Source organism: Dama dama, chromosome 20, assembly GCF_033118175.1.
Source record: "Dama dama isolate Ldn47 chromosome 20, ASM3311817v1, whole genome shotgun sequence".
Taxonomy (NCBI): domain Eukaryota; kingdom Metazoa; phylum Chordata; class Mammalia; order Artiodactyla; family Cervidae; genus Dama; species Dama dama.
In genome coordinates, this window is record NC_083700.1 from 32,986,887 (window position 1) to 33,002,575 (window position 15,689).

General features: G+C 35.4%; 1 protein-coding gene across 2 annotated transcripts in view; it reads right to left on the reverse strand.

Moving 5' to 3' along the window:
* CEPT1 (choline/ethanolamine phosphotransferase 1) overlaps positions 1–15,689 on the reverse strand; it is a 37,611-nt gene that overhangs the window by 2,290 nt on the left and 19,632 nt on the right. Inside the window, exons 5-6 of one of the 2 annotated variants that reach the window (XM_061121177.1) lie at positions 7,543–7,627; positions 475–606 (exon numbers count right to left, since the gene is read on the reverse strand). In XM_061121177.1, coding sequence (XP_060977160.1) covers positions 475–606; positions 7,543–7,627 — 217 coding nt within the window. Of the gene's footprint in view, positions 1–474; positions 607–7,542; positions 7,628–15,252; positions 15,338–15,689 lie in introns of both variants that reach the window. The other variant, XM_061121176.1, reaches the window with a different exon arrangement.

A 15,689-nucleotide genomic window follows, 5' to 3' on the forward strand; every position in this document is an offset into this window, starting at 1 on the left:
TTAGAGTAAAGAGAAGTGAGGAATTAGTGGTTTTCTATACCGATCAGATACTGTATGGATCTGCTTGATGTAAGCCAGAGCAACTCAAACTTCTAAGAACCTCATGGTGTCTTGACAGCCAGCAATTTTTATAAGTGAACACCAGAACAGCTAGGGAAAAGTAGCAGTGTGGACTGGTAAGGCACAAACTGATTTTACTTAAAGAGGCCAGACGTATTTTACAAAGTAGACTGCACTCTTTAAAAAAGATACATGTTTTTAAAAGTGTGTGTGTGTGAGTATATGTGCATGCACAAAAATATGCAAATATGAGCAAAACGCTAAGTGCAAATTCTCAATTAACAAGTGATTTTTAATTAATTCAAATAAAAATTCAAATAAAAAACAAAGCAATTACAAAACTAAGTACAAGCACAGAGATTACAAAACTCAAGTTTGAGCAGACAATAACCAGAAATCTTAAGAAATACTTACTGCTATCGTTGATCCATTTTTTCCAACACCACCTGTGAAGATTACACGGAAGTAATTTGTACAGGAAAATATGGTCCCTGCTACAGTACAAAGCGCAGGAAAAATTTTCATTTGAATATTCAGCACTGGAATCTTCAATAGGTAGAGAGAGAGAGCAATTAATATATCTATATACACATATACAGATTAAAATAACAAAACACATATTTGATTCATATTCTGATATATTCTCCATTCCTTCTATAGTCTGTAAATACTCAAACTGACGGAAGTTTCCCTAGCCTTTCCATTATAAACAACATAACAAGTCTCAACAAATGAGAGACTACATAAAAATTAATCTTACTCCTAATACAACTTAAGAAAAAAAACGGATTCAACTTTATTAGTCTGTGTCATAGCTAAGTTCACCTAACACATCCCAGAAGTCTGGCAACACTGAATCAGGTTATCTTCTAGCCTTTTTATAAAAGAAGTGAGCTCTGCCTTTTTCTTTGTGCATTTTTTGAACTCTACTGGTAAATCTGTAACTAGTTATTAATTGTTATGAGAAAAGCATAGAGCATAAAGGACCAGAAGTGTGTGCAACAAGATTTAAAAAAATCTCCAAACTTGAGAATGGAAGAGGAAAGAAGGTTCTACTGAAAAGAGGTCCCAATTCCAAACTGTTGGGATATAAGCTGCTAGCAAAAGCAGACAGCAACTAAGAAAGCATTCATATTCAAGAAGCTTCTGATAATCTCAAATTGTAGCTTCACATAAAAGTAAAAACAGCTCCCATATTAATGTCAAGAGGTTCTCATTGCAGGACAGAAAACTCAGGGACAGGAGGAAAAATATATGACACACACCCAAGCAGGTACAGCTCTATAACTGTGTATCCAAAATTTTAACCTACAAGTTTACTTTCCAGAAGAAGTAAGTAATACATTTTTGTAGTATACTGAAAATATGAATCAATTTACCTAAAGTAAGGTGGGGGGGGGGGTGGTGCTGAGGAGATTGAGATCATGTATCTAACCTTGCAAATACAATACCCTCATTTAAAACAAAACATGCTTGTACTAAATCTTAAAAATCATTTAAGATTTCCTTTTTACACTTCTCTTTTTAGCTTTTCTGAGGTCTCTAATTTTGTCCAGTATGGAAGGAAAAGAAAGCAACAGTAAAATGATACATTCTATTAAGAGAAACAAAATGGCTCTAGAAGTAAGATCCGAAAAGGAATGGTTTTCCAACAGCAACCATTCCAAAACAATGGTTTAATAGGCATTGAGTTCTTACAATGAAGACATTTTAATCAGGGCTGTTTATACTTTTCAGGGCTGCCATCTGCCTATATTTTAAAAATCAAATAAAGAAATGTGACATTGCCCATTCTTTTTGTGTATAAAACCCCATGAAGATTGATAGATACAAAATTAAACATTTAGATACTCTGTTTCTTTAAAACACTCAAGGACTCAGTTTATTTACACAACTCTATGACCTCCTGCAAAACTGCAGTCTAAAAAACGGGAAAATCAACTATTCAAATTTCAAGTTGTACTGTGGCAGTGTTTAATTTTCTAAAATGAAATAGGTCAACTTAAAAAATTAAGCCCAGAACTTTATGGAGCATCTTAAATTGTCCCCTTCTTTCTCTAATTGATCTCCAAACCCTTACAGTCCAAATTCAAAGTTTCTTTGCAATAAAGGAGAAAATCAATACCACAGGGCGCTCTGAACTCCAAGAGATTTTTCTTTTTCCCCTCTCATTCAGAAAACTAAAGGTACAATCTAAATCCGATGCACCTCACTGAAATTCAATACTCTGGCTAGTTCCCCTTTCCCTCCAGAGACAAAGGACCTGCCTGGCAAAGGAGGAAACACTACACTCTTTCAGATTTCAAAGGAAGCAAAGCACTAGTCCATCACAGGGGCACGCCTTTATTAGGGCCAGGGTGCTAAATGAGTGCCAGTGACCTAGTGCCACAACTAAATGAGTATTTAAAGTTTGGTGAAAATGGTTTAGGATCGTGGAAATTTCTGCTCTTTGAAAAGAACAAACAGCAACATTAGAAAAGCCAGGCAAAGCAGTAAAAGCCAGGCAAACCTTGGACTACAAACCAAACTACAGACTTGGGGCAAAGAATCATACACATTCTTAAAGCCCTCTTCACTTCTGTCATATATGATAGCTATATACACCAAAACATTCACTCCTGAATGTAGGTTTATGCTTAAATTGATTTTTATATTCTCTAGAACCCTGGATATTGTAGGTGCTCAATATAAACTTGCCAAACAGATTAAGATGTCCTCCCTTTCTCTTACTCGCTATGTAGAACTTTTTTGAGATACTATGCAGACACATCTTGCCCCCTCATTAAGAAGGAAAAAGGAAGTTAGCTACAAGAAAATCTGAGGCAATGTGAAGGAAAAGCTGAAGTCAAAGGAATCCCAAGTACTACCAGGTGATCCCTTAAAAATCAGCCCAACTGAACCACCTATAAAAAGTACTAAAAGAGTTGTCACTTTCACCTCACTCAAGATCAAGGAGGGTGGACACATTCTGTCTTTCTCAATCTTTCTCCTTCTGTCCTCATCTTCCTGGAATGTATTCAAGGTGATCAAAGTGCATCTGCTTTATAGACACTGACAGAAAGCTGTATTAAAAACACCTTCATCTCAGGTGTGTCCTCAGACACTACTCAGAATGTCCTCAGTCTTTGTGGCTGGAAAGAATACAAACTCACTTGGGTCACAGTGTCTGCTCTATAGCTAGGGTGAAATCCTCAAGTTGTTGCTTAGTCTGGTTGTTGTTAAGTTGTGTCTGACTCTGTGACTGCACAGACTGTGGCCCACCAGGCTCCTCTGTCCATGGGATTCTCCAGGCAAGAATAGTGGAGTGGGTTGCCATTTTCTTCTCCAAAGAGTCTTCCCGACCCAGGGATCTAACCCCTGACACCTGCTTGGCAGGCAAATTCTTTACCACCGAGCCACCTGGGAAGCCCAAAATCCTTTGGACTCATGCCATAAATAATATAACCAAATAGTACCAATCTAATGTAATTCATTTCCCAGAGATGAAAAAAATCTTAAAACTCTCAGGTTTACAAATTAAAACAGACATAGGTTTTGGTTGAATCGCTTGGATTAAAGCAAAATTTCAGCTGCTAATAAAATACTCTTACACACTTCGTAAATTTCAGCAGAAAGTATAATTTTGAGATTAGATACTTTCTTCCAAAGAATGTGGATATGTCTGTTTGTAAATTATGACCAACCTAGACAGCATTTTAAAAAGCAGAGAAATTACTTTGCCAACAAAGGTCCATCTAGTCAAAGCTATGGTTTTTCCAGTAGTCATGTATGGCTGTGAGAGTTGGACTATAAAGAAAGCTGAGCACCAAAGAATTGATGCTTTTGAAGTGTGGTGTTGGAGAAGACTCTTGGGAGTCCCTTGGACTGAAAAAGAGATCCAACCAGTCCATCCTAAAGGAGATCGGTCCTGAGTGTTCATTGGAGGGACTGATATTGAAGCTGAAACTCTAATATTTGGCCACCTGATGCAAAGAGCTGACTCATTTGAAAAGACCCTGATGCTGGGAAAGATTGAAGGCAGGAGGAGAAGGGGATGACAGAGGACGAGATGGTTGGATGGCATAACTGACTCAATGGAGATGAGTTTGAGTAAACTCCGGGAGTTGATGATGGACAGGGAGGCCTGGCGTGCTGCAGTCCATGGGGTTGCAAAGAGTCAGACACAACTGAGCGACCGAACTGAATGTCTGATTTACTTACGTATAAAGGCACTCCTGAAGTCTTTCAGTTTAAGAGTAAGATACCTAATGAATTCTACCTAATGATTTCTGAAACTTCACCTGTAATATGTTTGTGTGTACACTCAGTCATGTCCGACTCTTTGTGACCCCATGGACTGTGGACCCCCAGACTCCTCTGTCCATGGCAATTTTCCAGGCAAGGATACTGAAGTGTGTTGCCATTTCCTCCTCTGGGGGAATCTTCCTGACCCAGGGATTGAACATCTATCTCTTGTGTTTCCTGCATTGGTAGGTGGATTCTTTACCAACTGTGCCACCTGGGAAGCTCTTTTCCTGTAAAGCCCCTCACCTGTAATAACACCCACCATTTGCCTTAACTGGATTCTAGAAGGTGTCTCCTGGTTTAACACACTTTTATTTAACACACATCAACTGCTACTTAAAGAATCGAATGTCAGTGAAAGTAACCAGCAGGGGCTTTTATGTGGATCCTTCCAAAGTAATATTCCTTTTTTCAAGAGTGATATATATATGATAGAAGATAGATCCAAGACATCCCAAAAGGATATATTCTTTTGGAGAAGCAATACATACAAATGATGTCTTGTTTCTTGCAATGTATAAACTATAGTAACTTTTGTGCATGAGAATAATTTCTTTTCTTAAAACATGGGAGAAAAGAAACAAACCACACACACAAAAATCCTAACCAAGCTAAGCAAACAAAACCTACTACAACCTCTGATAAAACAAACAAACAAAATCTCTTTGAAGGAAAAAAAAAAAGCAAAAAGTGGGTGCTCAATAAGCAGTAGATGGAAATCACTTACCTTTGTAAAACAGCTGATCTTCTAAAATCAGCTTTAAGGAGACATTTGCACTGTTTTTATTTGTTTTCACCATAAAGCTGCTTTCTTAAATATCAATAAAAGTCTTTAAATGAGGATTTGGAAGGCAATTTCCATTTTACGTCCTCAGGCTCAAAAGAGACAAAAAATTCATTCCTGGGCCCTAAATAAATATCTCCTCTCCATTTTGGCACACAAATAAATCAGAGCACTGGAAGTACAGTCTTTCCTGAAATAAGACAATGCATTTCAAAACACCTTATTCAGCCATGAGCTCATGGGGTCATGTATAAAGAAAAAAAGAAACAGAGTGGATGAAGTCAATTATGGGAATCTGCACTGAAAACTGCTCAAAGAATACAAATATTTCTCTAAGCCTCTGTATATCACCAGAGAGGGCAAGTCCTTTCCTTTTAGTTTAATGATGGTAACAGTAGAACCAATGATACTAATAATAAGACACAGGTCTGGGAATCTGTTTCCTTACTGCAACCTAACCTCGCTAATACTGCAATTCAATTGTTGGGTCTGGGACCTCCAGTTCAGACTTGGGTCTGAGAGTTCCTCAGGTTACTTCTTTAAACATAAAAAAGAATGATTGTATATATCTTGTCAATAAAGACAGGACAAAAAAAAAAAAAAAAGACAGGACAAAATATTTGATCCTTTTAAAGAAAAATAATTTCTGTTATGCACACGTACAGATTCTGTGTATAAATCCTAAAAAAGGGAACATGTTTACTTGAAGCAAATTTACTGCCAGGTATCACCTAAAAATTAAGGATATGTGTACAGCCTGCGTGAACACACAAATGCACTGACAACAATGCTTTCTGTACTTCCATGCTGATATGGATAATTAGGTATACATACCTGATGTTGACTTGTTTCTAGACGATTAAGCCAGAAATTCTATTTTTTGCTATTGATATGTTGAAACACTACAGGTAATTTATATGTGTATAAGAGATGCAAAGTAATTTTGGAGGGGGAGATATTTTGGTATAAAACACAAAGCCTATGAAAAAAATAATATAGTCAAGAAATAAAACAAAATTGAGAGACAAGCTTTAGGCTTTATAAAATAGTTTCAGGAGAAGACTACTTTTTCTTTCCTTCTTCTATAGCCAAATTGTTTAAAACTATTACCTATTTAATAGTTTTATAGCTACTTATAACTTTTTAACTATTTAGCCTACAAGAGAGCAAAAGTAATAATATTACAGTGAAATCTAAGATCTACAGAGAGATACATATATATAGGACATGTTTATATATCTATAGATCTTGGATTTCACTAGAGACAGTACTGGCATTTGAGACTAATGTGTAAAAAAGATGTGATTTTGAATGATACTATGCATGAACGGTTTCAGAATTTTCCTGGTTGACTAACGATTATTTTTATTCCTTCATTTCCCTCTTCACAAGGCTATCCTGTCACCAAGAGGCATTATGCAATTTCTGGTAATAAATACTTAAGGAAGAATGTTAATTATACTTCCTTGAGTATCAAATTCACCATCATTAAATGAGTTAGGTAATGGGAAAATTGTGCTCAGTAAATTTCCCTTATACTTAAATATTAATCTGACTTTTAAGAACTGTGTTTGTTTAGGATTAGGAAAAATTCCAATTGTAAGAGCAGCCACAACTTCTCTTGAGGGCTTAACATTTGATGGAGACTGTTCCTGAGTGCTTTACACATACTCATTTAATCCACAAAATAACCTTATCAGACAGGTACTATTATTGTCCTCATTTTACAAGAGGAGAAAACTAAGCCACGGAGAGTTGAATTACAGATCAAGTTCACTCAGTAGGCAGTGAAGCCAGTACCAAACTCAGGCAGTCTGGTTCCTCAGCCTGTGTTCTTGACCCCCCTGTATTATATATATTATATTCTCTCTCCAGAAGTTTGTGGGAAAGAACTTGTATTTGTTGGGGATGACTATATTTCAGGTCAGGTTGAAAATCAGGGTCTCGGCTTGTTGAAACAATCCTATAGCATTGATTTCAATAAGCATTTATTCTGTTCTGGGGTCAGAATTGATTTACTACCAAAATTCATTATTCAGCTTTAAGCATATAATGGAGAAACTAGTAGACTCATGTAGTTCAGCAAGAGAATAAAAGATCTGACTTAAGTCTTTTCATTGGTTAACTTGATATACTACCTGCTGTTCCCTCACTTATACAATGGGATAACAAATAATAATTCTGAAAGCCTTTAAAAATACCCTTGAAAGGGACCTACTGAACCACATAACTCCAAACAGTAAAATTCACTATGCCCTAAGGAGAAGTTTGTATCCTAATGTTGCTGTGACTTTTTGTTTCCGGAGAGAACAAAATAATTTGACATATCACCTTTTAAATGGATTATACTGCATTAGAAAAACACAAGCAAAAGACAACATGCATGACGTGGGATACACAATGTGAAGAGTTACCATAGATTGCCAAAAAGGTGGTCCTCCAATCACTGCCAGCAAATGCATGATTATTATGAAGATTTGCACTTCAGTCACATCAATTCTGATTAGGTACAAAAAGCCAAAAAAGCAGAATTACTCAAAACAATTTCAAGTTAATTACTTGCAAGCTTAGCAGCATTCCTCTATCATGCACAATAGAAAAAAAATCTCAAATATTGAGGAAAGGGGAAAAGGAGGTGTCAAAAATTTGTTATGAGCAAAATCAAATAAAATCCAGAGCGTTTTCATTTAATTTAATGAATTTCACAGAGCAATAAAAACCCCTCCTTTCTAAAGAAAATTTCTGAAGTTGGGTTGAAACTATAGCTTAACCTTTCTCACCAAAAAAAAAAAAAAAGAAAAAAAAAGTGTGTATATTAAATTCTGAATGTCAAGCAGAGGACTACACTGTACTGGTATACAAGATCTTGAAATAAGTGCTTTGTAGTATCAAATGGAAGAAATGGTGAGCTTTTCCTAAAGTAACATAAATCACAGATGCAAAACTTACTGCCCTTTATATTCATTTAATGCCTTCCATGGTATGGGTGTGGAAAAAAAATTCACCCAATTCTCAAATTCTTATGCTTATTATGTCAATTACTCTAAGACATCTGGAAAGAAGATACTGAAAGCAGTCAAGAATTAGCTTTGAGGTTGTTGGAAATGATCTTTACAGTCAAGAAGAGACAAACCTGGGACAAAAACAGGGCAGTGGAAATGAGAAGCCTGAGAGTCTGAAAAAAGAATACGGGCAAAAAGACTGAGAAGTAAAGCATAAACTGGTGTTCCTTTCCCTCCATAAACTAGCACTTTATATAATCTTGAGACTGTCCTTCTCAGATTATTGGGTCCAAATGCCTTTCAGTTTTGATGATTTACCCTGCAGTGTGCTCACACAAAATGTCTGTACAAGGTTATTTATTACAGCATTATTTATGGTAGCAAAGCTTTAAAAATATCCCTCTATGAGGGAATAGTTATAGAAAGTATGGTATTGTACTTCCATACAATGGACTATTGGGTAGTTTTTTTTAAAAAAGAGTGTGGCAGCTCTCTATCTGGTGATATGGAAAAATATCAGTTATATTAGGTGAAAAAAAAAGTTGCAGAAAAGTATATGCTACTTTTTGTGTAAAAAAAAAAGAAGAAAAATAATATCTCATTTTAATTTTTGCCAATAATTACATAACAAATTTCTGGAAGGATACATTACAAACTAAGATCAGTAGGTACCTATTGGAGAGGGCAGTGTGAGAACTGGACAGCCGGGAAATGAGGATAAGAGACTACTCACTGCATCCCTTTTTTATAATGTTAGTTTTTAAACAAAGTGAATAATTTATCTACTAAGATAAACTAAAAAAAAAAAAATCAGTCTAAGAAAAGTGGACAGCAACAACAGCAAGGGGGTTCAAATTCTAGAGCAAAACAGAGTCCCCATTTCTAAAATTGATACTTCAAGCAGACAATCTACAATGTGAGCTTAAGAAATGTGAGTTTTATGCTCATAATAAACAACTAGACTGAAGCCAGTCTCTCACAACTGAAGAAACTGATCTTTGATGGCTCAATAATGCTTTTTAAACAGAAGCGTATTAAGCTGCAAACACACAGTGATGTAGTTACCTTGATACACACATTTACTGGAAAGAAAAATGGACTGAATTAGGCTAAAAAGAATCTGTAGAGCTGACCTGGTGAGTGATGTTGCCAATAAGGGGAATTACACTCAGTAGCAGACTCAGGAGACTAAGCAGGTGTCAAAGATGATCGACTCTGTCTTGGGTGGAGGAGGGTAGACATCTTACAACATTTTGCTGGATATATGAAGTAGCCTTCTGGGAGGGGAAGGGCCAGAAGTATAGAATTACAAAATAAAAATGGAGGGAACCTCATGCAATTAATCTATGTACCTTGGATGAATGTAAGAGATTAGGAAACATGAATGATTTATACAAAGCCCCAAACTGGGATTTCTAGGGAAATTTTTATGGATTTTATAGCCTGTTTGGAAACTTTGGAAGACAGAATTTTGTAAACCATTCAGATAATATCACTGAATTTAGATCAACAATGCCTTAATGTTAGGAAGGAGAGTCAAGGAAAACTTACTTACCAGTTGGTAATCAGTTAAGAATATTTTTTCCCATGTGTTTATATGATTTAGAGGAATACTCTGTACTCCCTCCTACTGTCAATCATGAGAACTGCCTATTACCAATCCTGGATGTGTGGCTCTAATCATTCTAATGATTATCAGTCTAATCACTGACTTTTAATGAAAAAGGGTGCAGTGTGAGGCTATCCCCAAAGACAGAAAAAGCAAGCTAAGAGGGACACAGGGCAGAAACAACAGTGAACAAGAATTAATAATTCTGTTTAGAAGAGAATTGGTTACCTGACAGTCCATTTTTTCATCCTCCACTAAGAAGTCTCTCAGTATGGGCTGAATTTACTGTGACACGTATTAGGAGGGGGCTCATCTTACGTTTTTTTGGCTATACAGGAAAGACACAATTATCTAGAGGGAAAATTCTATATAAAGGCAGGAATTCAGCATTTCTATAGCCACTTGCTTATTATTTTTTCTTCAAAATAACAACATGGGTGATAATATTTCCAAGTGCTAGAACTATTTCTCTAAAACAAAAGGAAAGAAAAAAAATCAATCTCCATAACTACAGCAAAAAATAAACCCTTCAGAGTACAAGGGCTATGGGGTAGAAAACCACCTAAAACACCACAGTGATTTTTTTTAAAAGACATGGGAAAACAAATCTCATTATCTGTAGGATTAGAGTTCTACAGCCTGAGAGTTTCAGAGGGGGGGGAACTAGAGGATAATAAATACAATTTTCTATAACCAAGATATTTAAATATCTTGACTGGTATCGCTTAATAATTTCTTACTTCTACTTTATTTTAGAATAGGTTTTGTCAAAGAACAAAAGAAAACTCCCCAAATGCTGTGGATAAATCTATTAGTGCTCTGGTCAGAACACAAAAAATTACTACAACAAGCCAACATCAAACAATATCCTGGTGGTTGTCACAGAAGAAAGATGGGAAAAAAGCAAACTAGTTGTGGAGACAGCGCTCTCATTTTTCTGACTGGCAGGCTGCAAGTGTGGAGTCCTGAGTCAAAATAACCTTAGAGACTCACAGCAAAGCCCTTGGTCCATTACTCCTTACAGCATCCTAGTGATCTACTGATTAAGAGGTAAAGATATCAGGGTATCCTAAATAAATATGAGTAATTTAAACTTCTGAACAGGAAATAGAAATTTTCTAGTTGGAGTGATGATCTTAGGGAGCCTTCATCACCAGAGAAAGGCAGCTTAGAAAGATCCCTGATCAGGACAATTATTACATGAGAAGTATAGCTTTTAGAAGTGGTTAAGGGGTATAACAACTCCGAATCATTTAAGTTACCTAATTGTAAAGAAAATTTCTATTCTGAATGTTTCATTTTATGCATTTGGTTTGAATTCCAACGAGACTCAGCATTAACTGAGGGATGTGAAGGGATTTAACTGACATTCTGTGAACATCGATAAGCATGTTCATCATCATTTTCTAGAACTTTTAATATCAGAAATAAGACAATTTAATCTAGTTTTTTCCTACATATAACATACGTATTACAAAGATGTACTTGCAGTTAATTTGGAAATTAATTTTTCTGTTAAACTACATATATGTAAATATGATTTTGTTTTAACTGGGTTGGCCACTAGCTTGGTTAACAGAGAAAGTGCACTAGGGTTAAATTCACAATGTCATAAAAATTCTGATTTGTACAATCTGACTTGTCAGTTGTTATTTTAAAAGAAGTATTCTTCTTAGAAGTCACTGAAGCGGGCTGGAGTCCTAGTTAAGGATTAGATTGTTATTAATTACAGACTTGCAATTATTTGTAAATGAATCTGATGCTCTAGGGAACTTATACATAAGCAGAATTGGATGGCATCATCGACACGATAGACATGAGTTTGAGCAAACTTCGGGAGATGGTGAAGGACAGGGAAGCCTGGTGTGCTGGAGTCCATGGGGTTGCAAAGAGTCAGATTTGACTTAGTGGCTATATTGGTATTGGTAGACTGAAGACTGACCTAGAAATTCAACATACTGCCTTCCAATATTTTACTTTCTACCCTTGATGAGGGGCAAACTGGGCATGACAAACTTAATGTTAAAAACATTAACCATATAGCTAAGAGACAACTAAGTATTTTAAAGTCAAGTTTTGTTCTTTGGCCCATTTTTTGATTGGGTCATTTATTTTTCTGGAATTGAGCTGCAGGAGTTGCTTGTATATTTTTGAGATTAATCCTTTGTCTGTTGCTTCATTTGCTATTATTTTCTCCCAATCTGAGGGCTGTCTTTTCACCTTGCTTATAGTTTCCTTTGTTGTGCAAAAGCTTTTAAGTTTCATTAGGTCCCATTTGTTTATTTTTGCTTTTATTTCCAATATTCTGGGAGGTGGGTCATAGAGGATCCTGCTGTGATTCATGTCGGAGAGTGTTTTGCCTATGTTCTCCTCTAGGAGCCCATCAGCAGATGAATGGATAAGGAAGCTGTGGTAATTATACACCACGGAATATTACTCAGCCGTTAAAAAGAATTCATTTGAATCAGTTCTAATGAGATGGGTGAAACTGGAGCCCATTATACAGAGTGAAGTAAGCCAGAAAGATAAAGAACATTACAGCATACTAACACATATATATGGAATTTAGAAAGATGGTAATGATAACCCTATATGCAAAACAGAAAAAGAGACACAGATGTACAGAACAGACTTTTGGACTCTGTGGGAGAAGGTGAGGGTGGGATGTTTCGAGAGAACAGCATCGAAACATGTATATCATCTATAGTGAAACAGATCACCAGCCCAGGTTGGATGCATGAGACAAGTGCTTGGGACTGGTGCACTGGGAAGACCCAGAGGAATCAGGTGGAGAGGGAGGTGGGAGGGGGATTGGGATGGGGAATACATGTAACTCCATGGCTGATTCATGTCAATGTATGACAAAACCCACTTCAATATTGTAAAGTAATTAGCCTCCAACTAATAAAAATAAATGGAAAAAAAAAAAAGTCAAGTTTTATATATAAAGCCCAAGCCTCTATTTTTGAGATAAGTTGAAATATTTAAAACAGTACTATCTTACCACATGAATGACTATAGGGATCTTTAGAGTATCTGAGAAAACTAAAACAAAACAACCCATTCAGTGACTCTGAATAAGAGGAAAATAGGCAAAGGCTAGAACAGAACAAGTCCTCTAAGAGGAACGAAAGTTTAGGTCTCAAATTTAAGGGGCAGCCTATCCTTATCACCTTTGGAAATAGAAAAATTAGAAGAGAGGACTCTCATCTCATTTAGTAATAATCTCAGAGTTAAATAAAGAGGTCATGGACATATTCTTCCTCTCAAAATAGCAGTATCAATTTTGGAAGAAATCTGGAAATTAGTGGGAGTTATTAACACAGGTCTTATAACAAAAATGAACACTTACTATATATGATAAGCACTGTAGTCAGCATATAGCATGTTTTTACTTTTTTAACCTTCACAACTATCCTAGGAGGAAGGAAATATTACCACTATTTATCAATGAGGAAATCTGGTCAGATACGGTAAGTGACTTTTCCAAGGTTATAGAATGGTAATGGTGGAAGAGTCTTCAAAGAAATTAATGTTGTTCCTCCACAGTGCTGAAACTCTTCTAATTTTCAGTCTACTAATCATCTGGGACAAACATTTGACATATGCTTTTAACTTGCTATCATTAAGATGTCTGTATGTTTCAGCATGACCTTTCTCACATTCTAACACAATTTTCCCTAAAATGGCAGAATACAACAGGCAACAGCTAACACAAGTTTATATACTAATAAGTTGAAATAAGTTGGAAATAAATTAGAAAGAACTGTTTCTGAAGCTTAGAACTTCCTCTGAACTTTGTAAAGAGAAAAGAAAGTACATCTGACAATTTCATTTCTATGATCAAATCAGTTAAAGCAACACACATTAAAAGCAAATGAAAATCTATGCAAGTTAGCAATTCATAAAAGTGAAGACAATATATCTGGAGGAAAAAAATGTATTTCTAAAACATTATTCATGATGTTAAAATTAAAATGCATTAGTTTTAGAAACATTTTAATAGGAAGCACTCTATAAACAGAAGGTACTTTGTTATAGACAGACAAGGTGAAGGTAAAAGAGTCAATATCCAGACTGTTAGTTAAGAACACTAGCGGAAAAAACCTTTGGTGAGTTTAACGTTAATAAATGAGCTATCAAAAATTATAAATCTAGACAACTGCAGTGAGCATAAAGCTTCAGGTCTTTGGAGAAAGTACTAGAAACAGGTTAAAGGTGAAGGAGTGCTAAAGAATGACACATCCTGAACTATGCACATTATTCTACTCTGGGAGGGAATCTCACAAAAAACTATGCCAATACATTGTAATTCAACTGAAAATGGCTTCAGTTTCACTTGTAAAACATGCCTATAGTACTTCTTAATATATTCCATATTTCAAGTTAATTTGAAAAAATGGTGTAGGATATCCCTCACTATTAGTTTGTCCCCACAGCCACCACTATCACCACTGAATAAATGGCTTTTCAATGCTGCAAGATACTTTTCAGAAAGCACTCTGCTATCAAGAGACCCACTATTTCTATCATACTACTGAAACGTTTTTGGATATGGGGACTCAATGCACAAAACCTAATGCAGCCTTCTAGCCTTGTATTGCTAGAATAATCTATAATATGAACAGTTCCCCAATACTATTTTTTTCCCAATACTATTTAAACTGTAAAAATTGTTTTGAAAAACTGTTTTTCTTGTAAATAAAACCTTTCAGACTAAAGTGTAAAGAATTCTGAAAAATTTCACTGGGAAACCATTTCCTAATAAGTTTTTTTGAACTTTTAAAAGTCATAAGGCCAAAATTATAATTCTCATATGAAGGGGGGAAAAGATATTACTTACTGTGTTAGCATTAAGGAAATAATATTTACCAAAACAAAATAGAACAAAGAAGGTATTCAAAGAACGACCGATAGTAACATGAAAAGCTAAGAATACTTAGTTTTTAAAGCACAACTAAGAGAGGAAAACAGTAAGCAAAACAAATAGAAGTGACAATAGCTTCTAGCATTATTTTTTTTAAACCAAGATCATTTAATAGAAGCAGAAGAACTAGTACCAGGTATCTTAAAGAATATTAAGAAAATAAACAATCTTTCCTATATAATTATAAAGAAGCTTCTCAAATTATCTAAGGAAAACTCTGCTTGGCTTATTTTTTTCAAAATATAAATACCAAAAAGTTCCGTTAAATGGTGGAAAGGTGTTTGTTTCAAAAATATTACATAGATCAAAAATAATATAAGGTACATCAGGTAAATGGGAGAGAACTGTTTTTAGTATCAAATCACCAGAAATATTAATTTAAAAAAATTTTGTTTAATAGGGTGGATTTTTATTGCCCTATTATACATTAAAATTATTTGTTTTCTAATGACCTGTTTGTCTGTGAAATACCACCAGGAAGACTTTTGAATTTTTGTTTTTTAATTACTCTGTGCATGACAAAGGTGCCGTCTTTATTGAGTTCACGCCATTGTTCATTGGACAGCATGAATATTCTAGCAGTTACCGTGAAGTTCCAGAACCAAGGTCCCAGGGTTCCTGTGAGAAGCTGGCATATTATAATTATGATCTGGGACTCTGTAACATCGAATCTATGCATAAGGAAACAAACATTTCAAAATAACTTTACTCAGAACTTTTGCTAAAGAGCCCTACGAAAACAAGGGAGCAAAAACAGATTTAAAATGTAGCATTCTCCGACATCTAAAGATTCAATGATACAATTTATACAGCACTATTATCATCCTTATGCATACAGGTATTCTTACCCAAATCAAAATAGTATAGAAGTTTAAAAATCAAAACTAATACACTGAACAAATGGCCTACAAACAGGCAGATGGAAACAATGGAAGTAAAAACACAGAGTCAATGCTCAATTACCTAGGAATGTTGAATACTGCTGCCAAAACAATCACTGTCTGTGACGTAGGTCCCGTCAGT